The sequence below is a fragment of the Pteropus medius genome, unplaced genomic scaffold, assembly GCF_902729225.1.
Source record: "Pteropus medius unplaced genomic scaffold, Ma_sr-lr_union100, whole genome shotgun sequence".
Classification (NCBI taxonomy): domain Eukaryota; kingdom Metazoa; phylum Chordata; class Mammalia; order Chiroptera; family Pteropodidae; genus Pteropus; species Pteropus medius.
This window is the reverse complement of record NW_024348533.1, coordinates 5,569,412-5,592,108: the sequence shown is the minus strand read 5'-3', so window position 1 is coordinate 5,592,108 and position 22,697 is coordinate 5,569,412. Positions and strand designations below refer to the sequence as shown.

Below are 22,697 nucleotides of genomic sequence, written 5' to 3'. Positions count from 1 at the left end.
TTCATTGTAGGAGCTACGGGAGCTCCAGGACGAGAAGGCAGAGTTACAGAAGGTTTGTGACGAGCAGGAGCAAGCCCTCCAGGAAATGGGACTGCATCTCAGCCAGTAAGAACCTGCTCCCACCCCATGAAGAGTCACACCAGCCTGCCCACCACATGCTCGAGCCCTACACCTGTGTCCTGCTATCAGAGGAGGGAGAGTCAGAAAGGGAGGCTTGCCAGCTGTTCAAGGGTGACACCCCTCAGGAAGCCAGGCCTCAGAGACAGTGCTGATTTAATTATTTCATTAATAACCTTTTCTAGTGACTGGAACCCTCATGTTCACTAGCTCAGTGTGTAGGTCCTAAGGGAACCAGATAGGAGCTGAGGCTCGCTCGTTCAGCCTGCAGTCAACCACAGGGAGCACTGCGAGTCGAGCGTTGAGGCTCATACGCTGTACCCCCATGTCTCTCCGCCAGGTAGTGCTGAGGGAGCACAGACCCTGGGACAGTTCTCCCTGGTGTCCCAGCCCTGCCAGCACAGCCTGATAGGTCACACGACAGGTTGTACAATTTGTCCATTTGTGTGGTTATTGCATTTCCAAACCCAGTGAGCGGCTTTGTCTCCTTTGTCAGAACTCTTGGTTAGTTGCAGATGATAGAAAGCCATCTCAAACTGACTTAAGCAAAAAAAGCCATCCAGAATCAGTCTCTGCCTCCCACCTTGGCTATTCCATCTGTTGCTTACCTGACAGGTGAGCCTAGCCCTCACTAGGGCAGGATGGCATCCAGCAGGGCCGTCTCTGAGAGGAACAAAGTTCCTCTTATTCTATCGCTCTCAGACCCCAGGTCAACTCACCGCTGCCGAGTCCTGGCACAAGTATGGTAACCAAAGAGATGGGAGTCTCGTGACCAGCACAGCGCTATAGACCTGTGACCAGAAAGGCCCAGAGGTGGGGACTAACATGGGAATTCACTGTAAGCACAATAGAGAGGACACATGGGCACAAACCATGGGGTCTTTCTCAGTCTGGAAAGGTGGGTGTCTAGACAAAGCAGTGGTCTGGGTGAGGGAAGGGGTCCCTGGACAGATCGATAAGATGAGCGAGGGCTTGGTGGGAATGTGAGCTGAAGACCCTGTCCCCCTCCCCATGTCCTTCTAGACCAGCTCAGGACTGCTGACCCATCCCTTCCAAAGGCCCTGCACTGGTCTCTTCTGGCCGGTACTTGCCCGTCTCCAGCTTGAGGGGCTCCTGGAAAGTGGGCAATGCCAGCTCTGGGGTGTCTGAGACTAAACGAGCACCATGCATGGAGGCTGCTATACAGCCAGCTCCTGGGGTTTGTGGTGCTGTTCAGACAGAGGAACACCTGGGCATGGTCTGCTGTGGCCTGGTGCACATCCCCTTCTTACGTGGGTAGTGCTATTTTCTCTCCTGCTTGTCCGCTCCATGTCACACAGCTGGCGAGCAGTCAAAGAGCACCCTATCCTGGGGCCACAGGCCTCAGAAACATGGGTGGGCCCTGGTCTGGAAAAGGACCCTGCTGCTACTGCCTTACCAATTGCCAAATGCTCCCCAGCCAGCCTTGGTTCTGTCTCCCCTCTTCCTCGTGAGCCCACACCCGGAAACAGAAGGGAAGGCCTGCCCACTACAGACACAGCTGCCCAGTCGTTGCAGAAACATCCGGGTTCTTTCCCAGGTTGTTGCCCAGGGAAGCCCTTGTGTGCTCAGGCTGCCATCTTGACCTTGGTCTGTGGCAAGTTGTGGCAGGGGTGGAGAGAAAGGAAAGGAGGAAAGGAAGGGGCTCCTGAGTTCATTTCTGAAGGCCCCATGGTTTCCCTGATGCTGGGTTTCCTAAGTCCTCCCCAGAAGTCGAGCCTGTGTCTGAGCCCTGATGCTTTGACCCTTAGATTAAGCTAATCCAATGACAGTTTAGGCTAATCTCAGCTTTTAGGAAAGGCCTCAGACCATTCTCAAATTACAAATAGTTTGATTTTATCGGGTTTAATTCTGCCAGTTTAGACCATGTTCAGTCTTGTTGCATATGGGCAATAAGTTGGAGCAAGAACAAATAATGGCCACGGCCTCTGTGCCTCCGTATTCTAGATGGAGCAAGAATAAATGGCCATGGCCTCTGCACCTCAGTATTCTAGATGGAGCAGTCAGCAGGAAAGGGGCCAGGTAGAGAGCCCTGCAGATTTGAGTTCCTGTCATGAGGGGAGGGGAGATCACACCTCCCTCTCCCAAAGCAGGTCACATGCAGGAATGGTTGCCCAAAGAAGCCAGAATCCTGGGCTTTTGAGAGATAATTGCAGTCATTTAAAAACTGATTTTAGCCTATGTGCTGCCAAAGCAAGCACCATGTAAAATTTCGAAGTCATTTTCAACCCTTACAGGCTAAACAGTCTGTTTTTGGCCAGATTCAGTCCCCAGGCTCAGCTTCAGACCTCAGCATACATGAGCCAATGAAAGTTGAGGTGACTGGGATTATAAAAAGGAAAAAAGAAAGCATTTGGAAACAACTTGGGTGGTTGTACTCCTTTGAAGTTGGTACCCTCACAAAGCCAGTTGCTATGAGTTTGCTTTGTTAAAGAGCCTCTCACTGCTATGAGTGATCTCTACTTTTTTTAAGGTCAAAGCTGAAGATGGAAGACATCAAGGAAGTCAATAAGGCACTGAAGGTACTGAATTGTTCATGTTATTAGCGTAAGAAGCACTCCTTGTGTCAGTCAGCTCACACTGACACTCTGCATACGCCTGGGTTTTTTCCCAACGATGGGCACCACTGAAGCCCTGAGCAGGGCAAGTGTCTGGACCATTTGGAGGAGGGCAGAATTACACACCACTTAAGGAGCATGCGGACCAGGTGACCCAGTGCAGGTGCAAAGCTGGGCTGCTAGGGTGCGGACAGTGGAAAAGGAGCCCGAGCTACCTCCCCCTCCAGGGCAGTTCAGAGAAGAGACCTGTGGTGGGAGCTTCAGCCCTGGGGCCTCAGCTGGGTGGTGACGGCTGTGCTTGACAGCCACTTAACTGAGGTGCCCCCTGCTAACACCAGACCTAATCACTAGGTGACTCACGACTCGCCTCCTGAGTGCATGCAGGTCAGAGGCAGCAAAGGCTAACAGCACCTGGTAGCACCTGGACTTGGCATCACCATCCACGTGTCTTTTACCAGCCCTTGTAGCATGAAAGCTCATTGTGACTGCTGAGGTGCCTGTATGTCCCTGCACTGACGGCTGACAGCACCAAAGGACAGAAATCACATGAGACTCAAGCCTTTCTCAAAGCCTCAGCTGCCTCCCACGTTGCTCTGAGCCTCAGAGGCATTGGTGCATGTGGGCAGCAGCTTCCCAGGCACATGGCCCTGTCCCAGCAGGGACTACTGTGCCAGATTGTCCTAGTCGGACTGACAGGGTTGGCCCCTTTCCCTCCATGTTCAGCCAGGGATTGGGGTTGCAAGCAGACCCTGATTCTGGTTATCTCAGCTGTTTCCTGAAAGGGGGTGGGCAAGTCTTAGGCCAACAGGAGGTTGTGGAAGCTGGGAGCCTGGAGCCACAAGGCAGGGCCCCTCTGCAGTCCTGAGTTCTAGCTGTGCTCGGTCCTGAGGCCACACCAGAAGCAGAAGGCAGTCCTTCAAAAGGAATCCAGGTGCTATGAGGGACAGCAGCTACTGGGAACAGAGCCATCGATGTTCTTTTCTTTCCTAGGGCCACACTTGGCTGAAAGATGATGAAGCAACACAATGTAAGCAGTGTGAGAAGGAGTTCTCCATCTCTCGGAGGAAGGTATGTGGGCTGGCCCCTGCATCCACCCAAGGCCCCACTGGTGCCCGCTGGACCTCCCTCTTAAAGGACCCTTGGGGCCAGGCCCACCGCACTACGGTCACACCCACTGGCCCATGCAGACAGCTTCCTCCCAGCCTGCCCCCTTTCAGAGGGATCTGTCCAGTCAGTCATAGGCTTTGTCCCCACCAGTCCTTTCAATGATTGGCAGATTTCTTTAGGAGTTAGGGCTGCTTGTGTGCAGAACTGTCCCAGGTAAATGTTATCATTGAAAATTCTGTCATCAACAGGACTAAAATCTGCCTAAGTTAGTCAAAATCAGGACTTAGGAGCAGCCAGGCATCCAAGTGGCACCAAAAGCTCCCAGGCCACCTGGGCGGGATACTCGCTCCCTGTGAATCTGCCTCTGCCTGTGTAGCCTGCCATAATGTTCCAAGAACAGAAAGTCCCCGGCCCAGCCTTGGGTCCAAGATTAACGGTCTTAACTGACCAATTGAGCAGGACAGGGGCAGGGTACAGATCCTAAGCAAAATTGGGCCACACTACCATCACCACCCCATCCCCTACTACGTGGGTACATGTTCTCACTTGCCTATTAAAAGCCTCTAGAAAAGAGGAAGCAAACCTCCCAAATTTTAACCAGAACTAGAAGCAGCCCTCCTGAGGCTGCCTTGGCAATCATCCCTGTTCACAAGGCCTGGCTGTCCCCACACCTGACTGGCCCAGTCCATAGTCTATCTACTAGCCCAGTGGGGATGGGGCCAGGCCAGTTGGCAGGAGTGATGCACAGAGCAGGGAGGAGCAGAGGCCACAAAGGTCCTGGGCTTGGCATCAGCCATACATGGTGCCAGGTTTGTGGCAGCTCTGCTTACCTAGCATGATGCCCCCTCAAGAGGGGCCTGTGAGGCAGCCGTGGGTCAGCACCACCAACGCAGCAACCACAAGATAACCTGGGCTGTCAAGTCTAATAACTTTAATCCTGCAAGTGCACTCTCTGGATTTTACAGGAACATAAATATGGAAACGAGAGGTTTAGAACTCCTTCCAAATTGGGACATGCCTCTGGGGAAAGGGTTGGAAATCTGGAGTAGGTGTGGGGACTCCAGGAGTGTGGCATGTCTCTCTTTTTTGTCCTCTAGCACCACTGCAGAAACTGTGGCCACATCTTCTGCAACACATGTTCCAGCAATGAGCTGGCTCTACCCTCCTACCCCAAGCCCGTGCGTGTTTGCGACAGTTGCCACACCCTGCTCCTGCAGCGCTGCTCCTCCACTGGCTCCTAGGGCCTTGGGACAGTGCCAGACTCATCGGGGCTCAGGATACTTGTTTCCCAAGAGAATCAAAGGGAACAGTAAGGTCCTTGGCCTGCTGCTGGCACTCTGAAACACACTGCAGGCCACCGGAGGTGTGCACCTTTCTTTCAGAGTCCTAAGGAATCAGCTGGAGTGATACGGCCTTCTCACTTGGCTACATTACTGGTTTAGTGTCAAGTGTAACTTCGTGGTTTTGCTACCATCATTTTTCACTTTTCAAAGAATTAACCTATTGGGCAGCAGTCGTACTGGTGTAGTGAGTAATCCAATCCTCTCTGCCACTGCCCAGTGTGCCTTCCCTGCTCCAGAGTCAAGATGTGCCATTTCACACCCTCATCAAGATCTATCATTGGTCCTGCAATAAAGTCATTTTTCACTCTGGTGCAGAAAATGTCAGAGCTTGCATTAACTTCACAGTGTTAGGGGACACCTCAGAGCAATCTAGGAGCCTGCGAGTTCTGGGGTACAGGTTATACTCTGCCCAGGTGAGCCAATGACAAGTTGGGCCATTATGTTCAACAGGCACAGGGAAAAGTAACCTTAAACCTATCACTGAAGCTCAAAAATTGCCCCCTTACCTACTAGGGAACTGGTAATAGATGACAGATGGGGATGCCTATGGGGAAGCACCTGTGGTTTGTATTTCAGAAGCAGTGCTAGGACAGGTGTTCTCTGTGAACTAAAAACTGGCTCAGAGCCTTCTCCATCTGGAGCCCCACCTGAGCACAGGCTCACTGCCAGACGGGAGTCGATAGCCCTGGATGTTCAGTTTAAAAAACCGAAACCCACCACCCCTAACCCACCACCCATCCCTACCTCCCACCAGTCCTCTGGCCTCTTCCTTCTCGGGCAGGCACTCCCTACAGAAGGCTCAGGTTCCCCACCTGCTGCTCTCCCCTGGACACAGGAGACATAGGCAGTCCCCTGATATTAGCTACCAAGATCTGGTGCAGCCAGCCTCCCCAATCCATGCTCCAAAGCCACGTGACTTGCAAGCTGCAGGTTTTCTAACCCTGGTGGGGGCTGCAAGGGGGCCCAATTTTTCCCAAATAATTTACATACTGCTACACGACCCCAGCCCATCTGGCATCAGATACACCTATGTCTTCAAGGCACTCCATTTGGACTCCAGCTTCCTGGGGGGTTCCCTTAAGCAAGTCACTTCTGCACCTTAGCTCTCATCTGTACATACAAAAGCAAAGTGACACCTTCCTACTTCTGGCTGTTCTGACAGCTCAGTATGACGTCCCCATCACCTGCCATACTGCTCTTCCCTCTATCGCACCCATTTTCTCCCAACTTCACCTCCTACCCCATCCCCAAATGTCCAACAAGCATTTCTTGCAGTCTTTGTGCAAGTTGCCAATATTTGACTGCATAGGAGGAAACTTTCTACTCAGACATCAAATATTCTAGTCTGGTAACCTCCCTAACCCCCCTTTCCCAGAGGAACAGTTGGTCTAAGGCAGTGCTTCTCAAGTTTAAGTTGGTTACCTGGGGGCAGACAGGGAGCTTTGTATTAAAATGCAGGTAAGAGGGAAGAATCCAGTCATTTCTAACATACTCACAGGTAGAGATGCTGGTCCATAGAGCACGAGGTTTCTAAGCTGCTTTTCAAAACCTAAATGGTTCTGAATTAGCTCATCAGCCTTACTAGTTCTTCTCTTCCATGTTTTCCAACAAAAATGTCCCTTATATAAAATAAGTTACTTGAAGGATTCAGAAGGGATCCCTGAACCTGCTAACACCAGGCACCTCCGATCCAGATGAGTAACTCGGCCAAGATCTAGCGGGGGGGCAGGGGTGCAGTACCACTACCATGTAGCTCACCACCACATTCACACTGTGCTCTTGAAAATTACTTTCAACCTGCTGGAGAAGCAGCATGGTGCACTCCAAGTACCACCTGCTCTGTAGCCAGAGCCGACAGTGTAGAGCAGTGCTCACCAGCAGGGGGCACGCACAGGTAAGTGTCTGCAGGGCCTCTGTAATCATACAGCCCCCATTATTCTCACCCAGAGAGAAGCGCTTTGGCACCATCACAGCAGTAAGATGTACACATGGAACTTCAAACAGTCCAGGCCTATCTGTATCTGCAGCTCAAATTCCAGATTCTACTCTCAATACAGCTACCTTGAGTGGAGGAATGAATGGCAGCTTCCCAACTGCAGTTTAACTAGCTACTGAAGGGCTTTCTGCAACTACACCTTCAACTTCCTAACGCCAGCGTTATTTCACAGCAAATGTCAAATGTGAGTTTTAATCTGCCAAAACAAATAGATCTCTATTACTGATTTAAACTAGTCACTTTTACTCTCAAATGCATAGTAGTTTACCTTAAAAACTTTATAAGAAATGAATTTAAGTGGACGTGATATTTAAGAATATTATTCAAACCTCAACTTGAAAGGCTTCTATGAGCTGGCTCCTAAAAGAGGCCTCATATAAACAAAATGCCATGCGAATGGGAAGGGTGGCTCCCACCACCCCTTGCCTCTGGCACCTCCTCCTCAGTCATGCCTGGAGGCCTCCATGGACATGCAGAGCATGCAGTGAGGGAACTTCCACCTCTGCTTTGTGCAAGTACTTAGCAAGTCAAAGGCTGTACAGAGACTGTGGCCTGTGCAGCCAGACCAGACACCCGGCCTCTTCCACATGGCCCCAGTGCTGTTTACCTTCAGTCGTACCGGAGGGAAGTCTGAAGACATCTACAACAGCCTCAACTGCCGGCCTCTCTGCCACAGCCAGATACGTGGGCCACTGTCACCTATGCCCTAGGCAGGAATAGAGCACCAAGAAACAGTCCACGTGACACTGAAGCACAGACAAGACAAAGTGCAATTTTTAAAAGGTTTATTTGACAAGTTTCACTTAGCGCAATACACCTAAAAGGAAATCACAATACAATGTAAAGATTTAAATCAAGGCCTCAGAATTTCATACAAACACCAAGACCAAAATCCTAAAGTATTGGTATTGCGTCTCAAATTTCCCCATTAACTTAAAAAAAAAAAGCTTAAACTTACGTGCCTTAGAAGTTATTAAATGAAACTAGAATTAACAAACATGCCAAATGTTTCACTTTTAATTGTAGACACAGCTCCTATAGTTTTACAAAAAAAGCATGTCTTATTCAACATGCACCCAAACAGTGTTCAATGTAATGTGATGTAAGAGCAACATTTAACATAATTCAACTGCTTTAACCTAAATACACTTACTGCTTAAGTACATCCTACAATAGAACTAACTTGAGAAAAGCTAAAAATTGTTTAACAGTTCTAGTTTACTCAACTTAGCTATTACATCCGAGATGAATGTTTGTGTTCAAAAATACTGAACCTTAAGTCTTTAAAACAATCCTGATTTCCACTGAGAGTAAGCATAAATCACAAGCTGGTATTGCAAAACTGTTAAACTTGAAGTTTTTTTTTTTCTTTTAAAAAAATGCTGCCCAAGAGTCAGTGATCGGGGTCAGTTACATCCCCCACCCAGCACTCATACTAGACACGCCAGACACCCCCCCCATCCCATTCACCCCCACCGAGGCACGGCTCTCGCTGCTGTAGTAGCTGCTGCTCACCGCTTCCTGGCTGCCTGCAAAGAGATCAATTTGACAAGTCAGAAGTTTCACATTGTTAGGCCAAGAAAAATATAGCATTCCATAATAAAAAGATTTAAAAAGTATACGAGTACAAACGGCTGCTGTCCAAGTGGCGAGAAGCATGTTTGGGAAAGGGGACTCCCGACTCCAAACAAGTCTCAATTAACCCCTTTTCTCTGCAGTACCAACTTGTCAGACTTGTGCTATCATTTAAGCGGACGCTTCAAGATCAACATGGAAAATTAAGTTTAAAGGAAAACTAGTGTTTTTCAAAAATTGCAAAATTACTTTGTTTTTAAAAGCTAAAACAAGGCATTTTAAAAATAATTTACCATAAGCATTCACAATGTGTCCATCAAATGGCATGTATAAATAGGGAGCACAGGGGCAGTCTCTTGCTTTTCCTATTCATGGTGGGCAGAAAGTGAGACGACAAAGTGGGCTAAAGGCAACTCACTGTACCCAAAATGGCAGCCACCATGGAGTTAAGTCAGAGCCATTGACTGCTATAGAAAAATGTTATCAAAACATATCAGTATTTGCTATGGGGAATTGATATTTTTTGAGAAAATATTTACCTATGCAATGTTTGATTGAAAATCACTGGAGTTTTCCTGTAAAACTTGGTCTGCAAAAGGATTTTGTAGGGTAAGACTATAATACCAAATCACCATTTAGACCAATTGAAAAAATAAAACCAATCCTAAGTTAACTACTAAATACAGTCCTGAACCCAACCACCATTATTTTAAATTCTCCCTCCATCTAAAATGGATTTAATGCTAAACAAAAAAAAGTGTACTGTTTTAAATAAATGCAAGCAGATATATTCTAGCTCAACCTTATTCCAAGTTGTAACAATGACTATTCATAATTTATAAAACACTTTCCCCACCCAATCATTGGTTCTGAAAATTAACCTATTAAATTCTATTAGAATCAAAAAGCATCCATTTTAACAACCCAATTTCACTAAAAAAGGAGCCTGCATATTCCCAACTAAAGAAACCCATCTAAAATTTATTCCAAGTATATTAAAAACACACTTACCATATCCGCTCATGCTGCTCTGGCCACCATAGCCACCTCCATAGCCACCACTCAGCTGCTGGCTGGCCGGGCCACCGTAACTGGACTGGTTTGCTGTTAAGTTAAGAGAACATTAGAACCTTGTTTCCTATGTAATGTGGTACCTGGTGGTACCGGGCTTGTAACTCTAAAATCTATAATTTTCCAGTCTTGACCTTACTATAACCCTTAACCTATTTTCTACAACCACTCTCTCTTTCTAGTCATCACTTGAACTAGTCAAACATTTTTAAAGGAAATGGTCAAAGGTATACATCAGCAGGACTAAATCCACGATTCCATAGAGGCATTTTGAGACCTTATGAAACTGCTTAACTGGATTTAGTGGGTTGTTCCCCATGATATATTAAGGCTATGTCAATACATGGGTTCTCGCTGAACACCTGATTATGCCCACCAAATTATACCCAGAAATTTGTTATTTCGATTCTGTGCTCTTTACTAAATATTAATTTTAGACTTATACTTTACAGACAATTCAACTAGTTTCTTTCTGTAACGCCCTCCCCCAAAAATACTTAAAAATTATCTAGTCTAAGCTTTATGTAACTCACAAGAATTTAAGCCAGATAAAATTCAAATCCAAACTTCCTTTGCCTTAATTATGCTAAACTCATTAAATAACTTACATATTCGACTTATAGATATAAATGTTTTGGTTTTTAAAAAAACTAACGATATTTACACAAGCCCATGCCTCCCATCATTTGGCTACCATAAGCACCACCGCTTGCTCCTGCTGTAGAATTCAAGAAGAGTTCTACATATCTGTGTTCTGAAATGAGAGAAAAGGTATACAAGGTTAGCTTAAAAAAAGGACACTAAAGTGATATTTACACAAACCCATGCCTCCTAGCATTTGGCTACCGTAAGCACCACCGCTTGCTCCTGCTGTAGAATTCAAGAAGAGCTCTACATATCTGTGTTCTGAAATGAGAGAAAAAAAGTTTGAAAGTGCGTTGGTGAAAGAAAACAAGCAAAGGTCTTAAAACAAGTAGATTGGTGAACTTGAAATACTCTTTTGGGAAGTCTAGTAGTCTAGCTGCTTCTCTCAAGTAGTTTACTTGAGCTACGTATACAGCTTTCAAAAACTAGCCTTTCGTTTTAAAGGTTCCCCTACATTGCTTTAATTAAGAATATACTTTAAATCAATGTTCATAAATCCTTCACACTAATTTTAAAAACCTAAAACTTTTTAACACATCCAAGAGCTCACCTATTATCAGTGAATTTTTCATACACCCTATTTCTCTATCGCAAATGTTAGTCACACAACCACCACACCTGTGTAGAGTCCCCAAGATACTTAAATCACTTACGCATGTTTGCTTTGTCTTTCGACATAGCTGCCACAGCATCTTCATGAGTTGCAAACTCAACATCTGCTTCACCAGTTACTCTGCCATCAGGACCAATTTCAATATGTACTCTCACAGGGTTGAGCGGTGAAAAAAACTAAATACAAGGTATTTCAGAGAATCCAGTCAACTTTCGAATGTTACCAAAAAACTTTAACAGTTTCACTTAAGCAGACTAAGAACTAAATTTTTACTGCTATACTGAAATAGCTAACTTGTGAGTTCATCTTACACTTACATTATAAATGTCATTCTCGGTGGCTCTGTAAGGTAATCCCCGCATGTGTACACAGTGTCCTGTTGTGCTCTGGAAAGTAGAGCCACCATCCCCGTATCTGTGGTCAGACATTCCTGAAAAACAATAATTGAGGTCTAGATGGACAAGTGTGTAAGTATCCTTCAGTTGAGAAATTCAATTCTTACCTTACCTCTTCCAAATCTATCTGACCCAAATCCATAGCCATCATTATAGCCATTATAATCATCATAGCCTCCATAACCTGAAAGACAAAGAGTACAATCAATCAAACGAAAACACACATAGAACCACTCTCCTGACACCTGCATATTCTCACATACCTCCACCATAAGCACCACGCCTCATCCTTTCAAAGCCAGCTCCCCTGCCGATGCTGTTATACCCTCTGCCAGCCCCAGGCCTGTCATAGGGACCTGGCCGCTGCATGGCCATAAGCTTTCGTGGTGGGTCATAGTGAGTTCTAACTTCAGCTCGACTGCTCTTAAAGATTTCGATATACCTAAAGCATTGTTCACGAGGGAAGGGAAGGGGGAGGGGAGAAAAAACATTAGTTCACATCATACAGGTATTTAATTACACAAGAAAACAATGTAGTCATAGCCATGAAACTGACTAATATTTAAAGCCAGATTTCTTATTTGCACAGGCAATGACCAGAAATTCACTCAATTGTACAATTATTTTATGTAATCTTTACAGAAAACTCACTCCTCTAAGGCAGAGAGCCCAACCTTAGGGGTAAGAGAGGAGTTACTGTCACTTGTCTTAGGAGGGAAAGAATTCCACTCAACTTTCAACTGTGTCTTAAATCCTTTGGCAGCATGTATAGCAAGTGGGCTAAAAAGCCAGCCTCCACCAACCTTCTAAAGCCCACACTACACATTTCCTTTCGCCAATACCCCAGCCTATGCTTTTAGTAGGAATCAGCATAGGTAAGCGCATGCTTCAATGAAAAATAGTCACAAGCAGAGAGAATAAAACCTTTTGTGACAATTTCTTGAAAGCTATGCTTATTAATACATATGCAGAATATTTATACAGCAAGAAAAAGTTTGTTGCATTTCAACTTTAAAAACAAGATCAGAAAGTATCACATTTTCTTATGGTAATATTAATTTACTAGGTGGGTGTTATTACAGCTAAAGCCAGGTTTGCATTACATTTTTTTTAAAGCCATAGTCTCTCAACTACATCGATTAGGGTTATTTAGAAACCTTACAAATTGTAAAGCAGACCAAATTAACTGAGAATTTCAAAACCTAAAATTTAATCTAAATGCATTATGGGACTTTGACATAGGAAAAGTTTGATAACTGTGGCCAAACATCAATTAATTGGGACTAGAAATAGATTTCCTTCTTCTAAGCAGAGAGAATATGGATTTAATTGTTTACCATAAGAAAAGTGACAAATCCAACCAACCATCCATCCCCACCTGTGCCCTATTCTTTCCTTGTGTTTCTTTAGAGCCTTTTCAGCTATTTCCTGTGAAGCAAACTGCACGAAGGCCTCCCCCGTACTCCTCCCCTGGAAGTCCACCGGCAATGTTATCCCATTTGGCACGATTTCCAACCCTTCAACCCAAGGACAAATAACCCCAGTAGGGGGGCAATATTAACATCACAAGCCCAGAAATGATTCTTCTTATAGCTTTAAATAAACCAGAATTTTAACTTAGGTGAACGGTATGTTTTCAACAAGTACTCGTTAAATATGCATTGCAGTAATATGAAGTTCCATTATTACTAAGTATAACTCAATTCTTAACACATCCCATGGTATGATATATAAGAAAACACTTGCTGGACGGACACAGGATGCATTAAGAATTCAACAATCATGAACACTTATCTATGCAACTTAATGTTGAGAATTATACAAGGATTTAATAAAATTTCAAGCATTAAATACAACAGTTTTACTAAATTCAACACACCTTTTACCTTATTTTATAATTTAATGTTTAAGTTAGTGGAACTTCAAGTACAAAAAAATTTACACATTTAAACATTTTATATACAAATTGAAACAATGCTTAAAGTAATATCATTGACAAACATACAATCTAAACTTTCAACAAACAACTGATCTACACAGCACAATCATGCACTCTTATGCTCTAACAGTAGTATGATTCACTTCTGGAAATTCCGTCTATGAAAAATCCTTTCCGTGGATACATTCCCAAGCTTACAAAAAGGGCTTAAAGCACTTTCCTAGAAGATATGAAATTATGTTCATATTTAACGTTGACAGATAGCATTCAATTCTCACCAATTTAGACAAAACAATCAAAACAGACTTGATTTCAAAAATTCTGGCAAAATACAGGACTTGATACATATCTAAAAGAATTTTAATACATACTACACTAAACCATGAAAGGATTTCTTGTTCTTAATTCCAATTTATCACATCATAAATATCAATAGTATAAGATACGATCTAACACTCTGCTAAACATGCAATTTTATCAGCTCTTCAGCATAAAAACATTCAAATACTTTAGGCCCAGAACAATTTCAAAACACTTTCTATATTTTAGATACTAAAATTATACATTTAACCTACTCTTAGGCTGACTCTAAGTTTGTAATTCCCTGGCTAAACCAGTTGCTTCCTTAAGAGTTTTTCTGCATAGAAAGTTAAAGATACTGTGTCTTACAACACAGACACCTGCCATAAATTACAACCGCCTAACTCGTACTAATCTAATGTTAAGGGATCTTACCTTTAACTTGAAGTACTTTGCTGAACAGCATTGTGAAGAAAGTAGTTAAGCTGTTGAGGACAATCCTCAAAGATCTACTCTGAACTACAATACTAAATATAGGCAAAGTTAGCATTTTGGAAGTACTTAATTTCCACCTTTAAGATGGGCTTAAATTATTTGAAGGTCTCCAGGAAGAAGAAAACATTTATTCATCTGCATATATATACATATATACTCATAACCTCTTTATCTAAACTACTCAACTTTTAGGAAGCTAGCCGGAACTCACTGCTCAGCAACAAACACGCCTACATACCTGAGAAGAACTGAACAATTTCTTCCTTGCTACATCCAAAGGGGAGTCCTCTAAGCCGCACAAAGCCATCATTGGCCGTGTCAGGACTATTTGGACCAGTATGCTTCAACACCCAATCCATTTCAACGTTGTTTGACTTGAATACTGAAAGAGGTGCTTAGAATTAGTCAATTTTGGAAAATTAGAGAACACAGTTCAGACTTCCTGGGTCTTTAGATAATCTAGGAAGAGCTGCCACAAACTCCCTTAGATGACCATTTCCATGCGGTCAAATACCTAAAATTCAGAAGGGGTAAGATAGAGTTCTATGTAATATTTATTTACTGTTACTAGGGCAACATAAATCAAACCTTCAACATATCTGTGTCCCATAGTTTCTCTGTCTTTTTTCAGGGCCAATTTGACTTCATCTTCTGATTCAAGTTCAACAAAAGCCTCGCCACTCGGTCTGCCTTCTCTGGTGTAGATGAAACGAATACCTTGAGCCCCATTTTGAATTTTGCAGTCTGGAAAGAAAACAACCGTTAATACAGAATTTAATACTAAAAACCACCTCTGGGTGATACAGATGAAATGCCTATTCAATGCCCCCACTACAAAGCAGATCAAAAGCATAGCCTGCCAGAACCAAGCAGTTACCAACTCCTAGGGTCTCTGCACTAATTAAGCAGTTAGCCTCTCCAGATCAAACTTTACTCCCTAGATGATAGTCCCAATCCTTCAATGAAACCCATTATTCAAAGCAGTTACTTAACGAATTTGACTCTAAGTTCTTTCTATCCAAATGTCTCCATTAACATCATTTGTAACTTTTCAACAAATTAAGTCTGGACCCTGTTTTTTTAAAGCATTTCCTGGATACGGTTTCAAGTTTTGGTCCTGGGGCCTTTGATCTTTAATACATTACTAGCAACATAACTCCTTCAAATCCAAATTGCAGGTCCAATACTCACCTGAAAGGGGATCAATGTTACCAAGCTAAAATGCTCCAAGTTCCACAGCTGAAGCCAAACCCAGTCTTGCCCCTTGCAAGGTGGCTTCCAGTGTACTTGGTTCTTGTTTTACAGGTCGTTTTCCGTTACCAACGCTTAATTCAGATAGTAAGTCAATACTACAAGTGTCATTCCAAAACCTGTAATTTCTTCCAAATCAATCTTTATTAGTCTAATCTTACACTAATAATGAGAACAAGGACATTTTGGTAGAAATTATTCAGGAAACCTACGTACCGGGAGAGGAAAAAAAAACTACACAGGCAAGTAAACTTCCCTGGGCAGATCAAGAACTAAATGAACTCTTCGATTACCAAATCTTGTTAGGAAAGTTTCTGCAATTAAGAAGTGACGATTGAACTTGCCTCTTTTTTAGGCCGTATCAAAATTTGAAAGTTAAAAAGATTTTGAATAGCATTATTATTATTTGCCCAGCTACTAGGCAAATTTTCTTAAGATTGAGGAGGAAAACTCATTTATCATTTCGAAGTGAATCACAAAGGATTAGCTACTGCTTAAAAGTAAACAAAAAACCCGCCAGAGGCGAACTCCCCCCCAGAGAGCCCCGAGAGCCGGAAGGCGGGGCTTTTGTAATTTCCATTGCGTAACAGCGGCCTCCCGGGCTCGAGCAGCCCAGAAGGAACCGCTGATGCCCGCGCCCCGCCAGGGGGCGCCCCAGGGCCGGGCCCGGCGGGCCCGGCGGGCCCGGCCCTGCCCGGCCGCCCCGCCGCCCGCCCTCCAGCAGAGACCCGGGCTGCGAACTCCCGCCTCCGCTTCAAACTCACCAGAAAAAAAACGCTGCACTTCGTCAGCTGAGCAAGACCAGGGCAAGCCCCGAACCTTCACCACGAATCCCTCTCCGCCTTCGGTACCCAGCATCATTGTCTCAAATGGGTACTCGGTCGAAAAAGACTACAAAGCAGGAATAAAAATCAGACCTAGGAAATGTTAATCCGCCCGCGAGACGCCCCGCGAGTCCACAGCGCCTCAATAAAAGTCGAGCCCGTGCGCACATCCCAACCTTGACGACTCCGACACCCAACGTCCCCCTTGGCCAGCGAGCGGGCCGCCAGTGCAGCCCTGGGCACCAGTTACCCGAAACCCAAACCGCAGGGGGCCCGGCCTGGCGCCAGCGTGGAGGCAGGGAAATGGCGGCCGCGCTTCCGCTCCGCCTCCTCCATCTCACACAATAGAGTCGGCGCGGCCTGCAGGCCCCAGCGGCCCTGCTACCGCTCCGCAAGCCATTCCTGGCTCCAAGCGGCAGGCCGCGCCTTGCCAAGGCCCTCCGCCAGCCTCTACGGAGGGCTAGGGACAAGCAATCCTCGCAAAAACAGCATCTTCAGCAGCCACTGGGCGGCAAAAATCGAACAAACACTCACCGGAATGGACGGCTTCAGCGTGGCTGAAAAGAAATGGCCAGCGGGCGCCTGCGCAACCTAAATAAGGCCCTTTGAACAAGCTCTGCGCATGCGCATCCAGGTGGCCGCACCACCCCCTTGCGTCACACAGAGCTCACACGCATGCGTACTTTCAGGAGCCAGCCCATCTCCAGCCAGCAAGTTATTATGCACAAGCGTTTGTGGCTCAGCCCCTCCCACCTGCATAAACGCGCCAGGCTTTTTTGCGCCTGCGCCTTGCGCGATTATTGAACATCGGGCCTCAGCGGTTTACAATTTAATTTCATGCGCATGCGTCTTCCTTCAAACCGTTCTTTCGCGGTACCCGCCAGACTGGGGGAGGGGAATGGCGGCAGTTAGTTTCCTATGGGGACCGAATGGTAGTTCCGGGCTCTGGGTTGGACTGAGGCAGCTGTCTTTCTATCATTACCCTCTGCCTATTCGCGCTCCTGGCAGACCCAAAGGGACAGGCGCTCCCCGCCCTTGGTACTCTCTTTCTCCCCAGAGTCCGCCCGTGACTACCTGCGCCTCTCCTGGGGACAGCGGAACTGCGCACCCCCCGTGCCCGAAGCCACCCCCGCGGCGCCGGGATCATGTCCAGGAGAGTGTGCCTCCACTTGCCCCTACCTGCCGCCGACGGGCCTGGGGCCGCGGCCCGCGCAGGGTCCCGGTGCCCGTGACTTCTGCCCCTACCCCGTTTTTGCCCTAACGAACTCGCACCCGGCGACCCCGCCCTAGAGTCGGCAGGCCCTGAACACCGCCGGGCGCTCGCACGAGCTGTGGCTCGATGCAGCGTCCGACGGCGCCTCGTGAGCGCAGAGTGAGGCGCCGCTGCGCGCTGGACTCTGCTTTCTGGAGCGGGTTCCCCTTAATGCTTAATGCTATAGATACGGTTACGTCGGTTTCCCAAGTGGAGGCTGTGAGTTCGGCGAGCCCCCAGGATCACCCCGTGTACGCATATGGCACGACATAGTGATGTTCGTGGTTTTGGGCAGCACTGCGGGAAACCAACGATTCCCGCAGCCTCCCAGGCTTCCCCTTGTGTAATCCTGGCCGCCCGCCCCACTCAGGCTTGGTGGACAAAGGCTAAAAACAACAATAAGGCAGTGTTGGACAGTGCCACAGGGATACTACAGTTAGGGAAGGGAAGACACTGGCGAAATATGTTCCCACTCATGCCGTGGTCTGGAGGCCGAATCCAGGTTTGAAAGGTTGGAGAAAACTGGAGAGGACCTCAATGAAATAAAGGGGGAGTGTGATCTAAGATAAGATCTCAGAGGTTGGCAGGGCCTGATTTTGAAAGACCACTTAGGCTTTGAAAGAAGTGTTATCTACAAGCGCCTGGGAGGCATTGGCAAGTCTTGAGCAGCGAGCACGTGATAGGAGTTGTTCGTGAGGAAAACTGCGAGGTGGAGCAAGTGGAACAGGCTGGGGGAATGATCCTCAACTGCAAACGGAGCTCGAGGAAATAGAAGGCATTTTGGCTGAAGTCACCAAGCAAGAACACTTTTTGTTCTTGGGTACTCTCCGGGACATCACAAAGACACCTCTTGGAGGTGTCTTCATAGGTTACAGTATTTGAGAGCTCTGGTTCTACTAAATGATCTAAGAACAATGATTTCTAATTAGAAATGAAAAAAAACCCTGATCCCCTTCGTAGTGCATTGAAAAAAAAGTTTTTACTTTTTAATAACATGGCACTTTTAAGGTTTTTTTCCTTAAAATGTTTCTATAGTTTTCTGGGATTTTCTTCCATAATAAGATTAAATGTATAATCACAGAAAAATTAGATCATTTCCTCAAGATAGATTTCTAGGAATAAAATTATTCCATTAAAGGATCCGAGTATTTTTAGTGCTACTAATAATAGAATAGTATTTAACAACCTGGTATGTGAAGATTCTATGTCCCCTTGTTTTGCTGGCACTGAAAATTTCCTTTCCTCTAATCTTTGCTAATTTCATACTGAGAAAAAAAATATCTAATTTGTATGTTTGATTACTAGTGAGGTAGAAGTCAAAGCCATGACTTTCCTTTGATTTTATTGGACTTTAGAAAGCCCTTTCGCATACACGATGAAGCACATATTTATTCATTTATCTTTTTCATCGTAAAACACATTCTTTTTCACAGTTTAACCTCGCTAAAATAGGGATGTGTCTTAAAGACCAATGGCATGTCAGTTTAATAGCCAGCCTTTTTTACCTAGTGGTATGTAAAATAATGGTGTGTCTTAAAATCGATGACATCTTAGACTTAATGGAAACTGGTATATTCTGTTTTTAATTTTTGTGATGACACATTGCGGCCATTAAAATTATATTTTTACAGATTTCATTGTGAAGAAATGTTTGTGATAAAATAGAGCATGAGAAAACAGCAGAATCCAAAACTGACAAGTGAAAAAGAAAAAAGAAACAAAATTAACAGTGGTATACCTACCACGAAAAATTATGTTAATATTATATTAAAACACTGTGGCACCAGCACAGAAAGAGAGCACTCAATGAGGCAAAATCTAGAAACAGGTCCAAGGTATATTTGGGAATTCAGCATTCAGTAAGGTGACATTTCATATCAGAATGGTGTTAAAACCAATGACTAGCAATTTGGGAAAAAAATAGCATTAGAGGTCTATTTCACACCATATGTCAAAATAAACTCTAAATAGATTTAAAAGATTTAAACTAGAGTTTAAAAGTATGCAAAACTAAAGGTACTAAAATGAAATGTACATATGAATTTATAAATGTTTAGGTGAGGAAGACATTTCAAAGCATGAAATCAAAGATATAACCAGAAAGGGAAGACTGGTACATTTGACTACATAAAAATTATTTTGAAAATTCTGTATTGAATAAAGTGGGAGAATTAAAAGGCAAACAAACAGAAAAAAAATTGCAATACATGAAACACAAAGGAGGGGTGTGTGGTGTGTGAAATATATACACATATACAAAGTGCTTACTCTGTCCCAGTGTAATCTCTCAAACAATCCAATGGGACATATGTACTAATATTATCCCCATATTACAAATAGACAAACTATAGCTTAAAGAGAAATTTGCTCTGGTGTACAGCCGGTAAACAGTGGAATGGGGACTGATCAGCTAGTCTGCTGGGACCCCCAGACTATTCCTCACCATACAACTGCCAAGGAATAGGATATGCAAATGATCAATATAAATAAAAAGTATCCCCTTGATGGTAACCCAAGAAAAGCAAATTAAATAATGCAATGTTTTTTGCTACGAATTTTCAAATGAACAAACATTTAAAAAATAACAGAGATGGAAAGGATGTGGGAAGGTGTCATAGGTGTACATGGAGGCTGGAATGTAAATCGATAACTCTGGAGAGTTTTGCAATATATATTTGAAATCTTAAAAATATACATTCCACTTCCACTTTTGCACGGATTTAAATTACATGAATGTTCATTGAAGCATGAAATATGGAAATTTTATAAAACAATTTAAAGATTTGTCTAATATTTTGAATAAATTGTGGTACATCTTTATTATACATTCTCATCTGGGGCAATATCACCCCGCAGGGGGCAAAAATTGGTTCTTGAGTGTGAATACATCTTAGCTATTATAATGGTTTGTGGCCCTTCTAAGGGCACAGTACAAAAAAAGATACGCAGTATATCTATGCTATTAGAATTTCATGTGGGGGAGGTAATTAGGGGAAAATTGTCTAAAAAGACTCCTTTGAATGGCAATCATGAAAAAAAAATTGAGAAAAACTGATCTGTATAATAGAATATTCTGCAGTTATTAGAAATGGTGACATAAAAGTTTATCTCTGACTGGAAATATGTTTACGACATTCTTTGAATTAAAAAAAAAGCAATTTATGAAACAACACAGTATGGCTCAGTCGTCTGCAATATGTACGATTACACCCATGAAGAGAAAAAAATATGTGTATATTATATATATATGTGTGGAAAAAATATAATCAAATGTTTTCAGGGACTTACTCTGTAAGTGGTAGGAGCATGGGTTAATTTTTTTTTTCTTTTCGGCATTTTCACTTGTTTTAATGCTAAACAGTCATCACTCGTGGATACAAACTACAATTCTCTTAGTGGCAAAGGCTGAGAACTTCGTGACGTAAGCTTCCTCGCATCTTACCAGCAACGCAGCAGCAGCACGTTTTGAAGCTGGAGGCTGCAAAGGCCGCCACGGTCGACAAGCGGTTAGAGTTCAGAATGGGGTTCCAAGCCCACCCCAGCCCCCTGCGACGTGGCTGTGCCCTTCAAGCCCTGTGATCATGGCCTTGTTAAATAAGATTACTCTTCCCACGCCCCGTGAGGGCTCCGTAATCATTTAAACCACTCAATGTGAATTCAGATACTTTGTGCGTCGGAAACAAAGGGACCACAACGCGCCGGCACTGCAGGCGGAGCGTCCCCACTGAGGGGCTGGCGCTCCCGGAGCGGGTGGGGTCTGCAGCTGACAGCGACCTGGAAAGGGATCTTAACACGCCCCCTTCAGTCCGCTCTGCGCATCTTCGGACAGTGTGATAGCCATGAACTTTAGAGCCAGGTACTGGCCCTGGCTTCCCAAGGATTCAGTCAGGTCCCTCACTGTAGTTGAATTCTTCAGCCATGCGTTCAATATAAGTGACTAATAGCATTTAAATTTTTCTTATTATGGTAAACATACATAACCTAAAAGTTACCATTTTAACCATTTTTAAGTATACAATTCAGTGGTGTTATCTACATTCACAATCTTGCAAATATCACCACTATCCACTTCCAGAACTTTTTCATATTCTCCAAGGGAAAATCTGTCCCCATTAAACACCAACATTCAGTCCCCCTTCTTTAGCGCCTGGTAACCTCTATTCTACTATATGTCTCTAGAAATTTGCCTGTACTAGGTATCTAACATCAGTGAAATTGTACAGTATTTGAACTTTCGCGTGTGATCCATTTTACTTAACACAATGTTTTCAAGGTCTATGGTTGTCATAGTATGTGTCAGAATTTCATCATTTTTAAGGCAGAATAATATTTCATTGTTTGCATATACGCCAGTTGTTTATCCATCTTCGATAGACATCTGGGTTAGTTTTACCTCTTAACTACTGTGAGTAACTTGGGTGTACAAGTATCTGTTTGACTCCCTGCTTTTCATCCTTTCTGGTATATAGCTAGGAGTAAAATTGCTGGTTCATATGGTAATTTTATGTTTAACTTTTTCAAAAACCGCCCAACTATTTTCCACAGAGGTTGAACCATTTTACATTCCCGTCAGCAATGAAAGAAGCTTCCATTTCTTCACATTCTTGCCAACACTTGTTATTTATTTTTTTTTTGTATAGTAGCCATCCTAATGAATATAAAATGGTATCTCATTGTGGTTTTGACTTGCGTAACCCTAATGATTAGTGATGTTGACCACCTTTTCATGTGCTTATTGGCCATTTGTATATATACTTTTGGAGAAATGTCCAAAAATGTCCTTTGTCCGTTTTTGAATTGGGTTGTACGTTGTTTTTGTGTTGTTAAGTTATAGGAGTTCTCTATATATTCCAGATACTAATCTCTTTTCAGATATGATTTGCAAATGTTTTCTCTCATTCTGTGGGTGGCTCCTTATGTTCTTGGGTCTTTGTAATTTCATTTCCCTTTTGGAAGGTTCCTCGATCCACTGTTTACTAGCTACATTTTATGCATTCTCTCACCCAGCAAATGCTCCAGCCTATTCGTTGTGCCATGCTCTGGGCTAAGCACTGGAGGCGTGATCACAGAAGAGATCCCTGCCGGAGAGGAGCTTGCATTCTGGTCAGGCAGGTGAACGAAAAAGGAATAATTATGCAATTCAGCCCATGACTACAGATTTTAGCAAGTGCTATGCAGGATAGCAAGAGCCCCTAACT

The 22,697-nt window shown here is 44.2% G+C and overlaps 2 protein-coding genes across 12 annotated transcripts in view; one reads left to right on the top strand and one right to left on the bottom strand.

Annotated features, from left to right (window-relative positions):
* The window catches only part of RUFY1 (RUN and FYVE domain containing 1), a 40,624-nt gene extending 35,162 nt beyond the window's left edge, over positions 1–5,462 (top strand). For 2 of the 4 annotated variants that reach the window (XM_039880257.1, XM_039880256.1), the window contains 4 exons: positions 11–105; positions 2,609–2,657; positions 3,684–3,761; positions 4,898–5,462. In XM_039880257.1, coding sequence (XP_039736191.1) covers positions 11–105; positions 2,609–2,657; positions 3,684–3,761; positions 4,898–5,041 — 366 coding nt within the window. In that variant the 3' untranslated portion in view covers positions 5,042–5,462. The remainder of the gene's footprint in view (positions 1–10; positions 106–2,608; positions 2,658–3,683; positions 3,762–4,897) is intronic. The other 2 variants (XM_039880258.1, XM_039880260.1) reach the window with 2 other exon arrangements.
* Positions 5,463–7,907: 2,445 nt separating this feature from the next.
* HNRNPH1 (heterogeneous nuclear ribonucleoprotein H1) lies at positions 7,908–16,931 on the bottom strand. 8 transcript variants are annotated; one of them, XM_039880264.1, is made up of 14 exons: positions 16,782–16,931; positions 16,188–16,314; positions 14,761–14,916; positions 14,411–14,554; positions 12,817–12,955; positions 11,702–11,880; positions 11,551–11,622; positions 11,361–11,494; positions 11,084–11,219; positions 10,632–10,691; positions 10,450–10,539; positions 9,726–9,818; positions 9,254–9,303; positions 7,908–8,668 (listed from the first exon to the last, which is right to left on the bottom strand). In XM_039880264.1, the coding sequence occupies exons 2-13, from the start codon at positions 16,282–16,284 to the stop codon at positions 9,254–9,256; spliced, it is 1,350 nt and encodes a 449-aa protein (XP_039736198.1). In that variant the 5' UTR covers positions 16,285–16,314; positions 16,782–16,931; the 3' UTR covers positions 7,908–8,668. The 8 variants fall into 8 exon arrangements, with proteins under 8 accessions (XP_039736198.1, XP_039736199.1, XP_039736200.1 ...); XM_039880265.1 differs by having other exon boundaries at positions 10,480–10,539; XM_039880266.1 differs by lacking the exon at positions 10,450–10,539 and having other exon boundaries at positions 10,602–10,691.
* Positions 16,932–22,697: the final 5,766 nt, after the last annotated feature.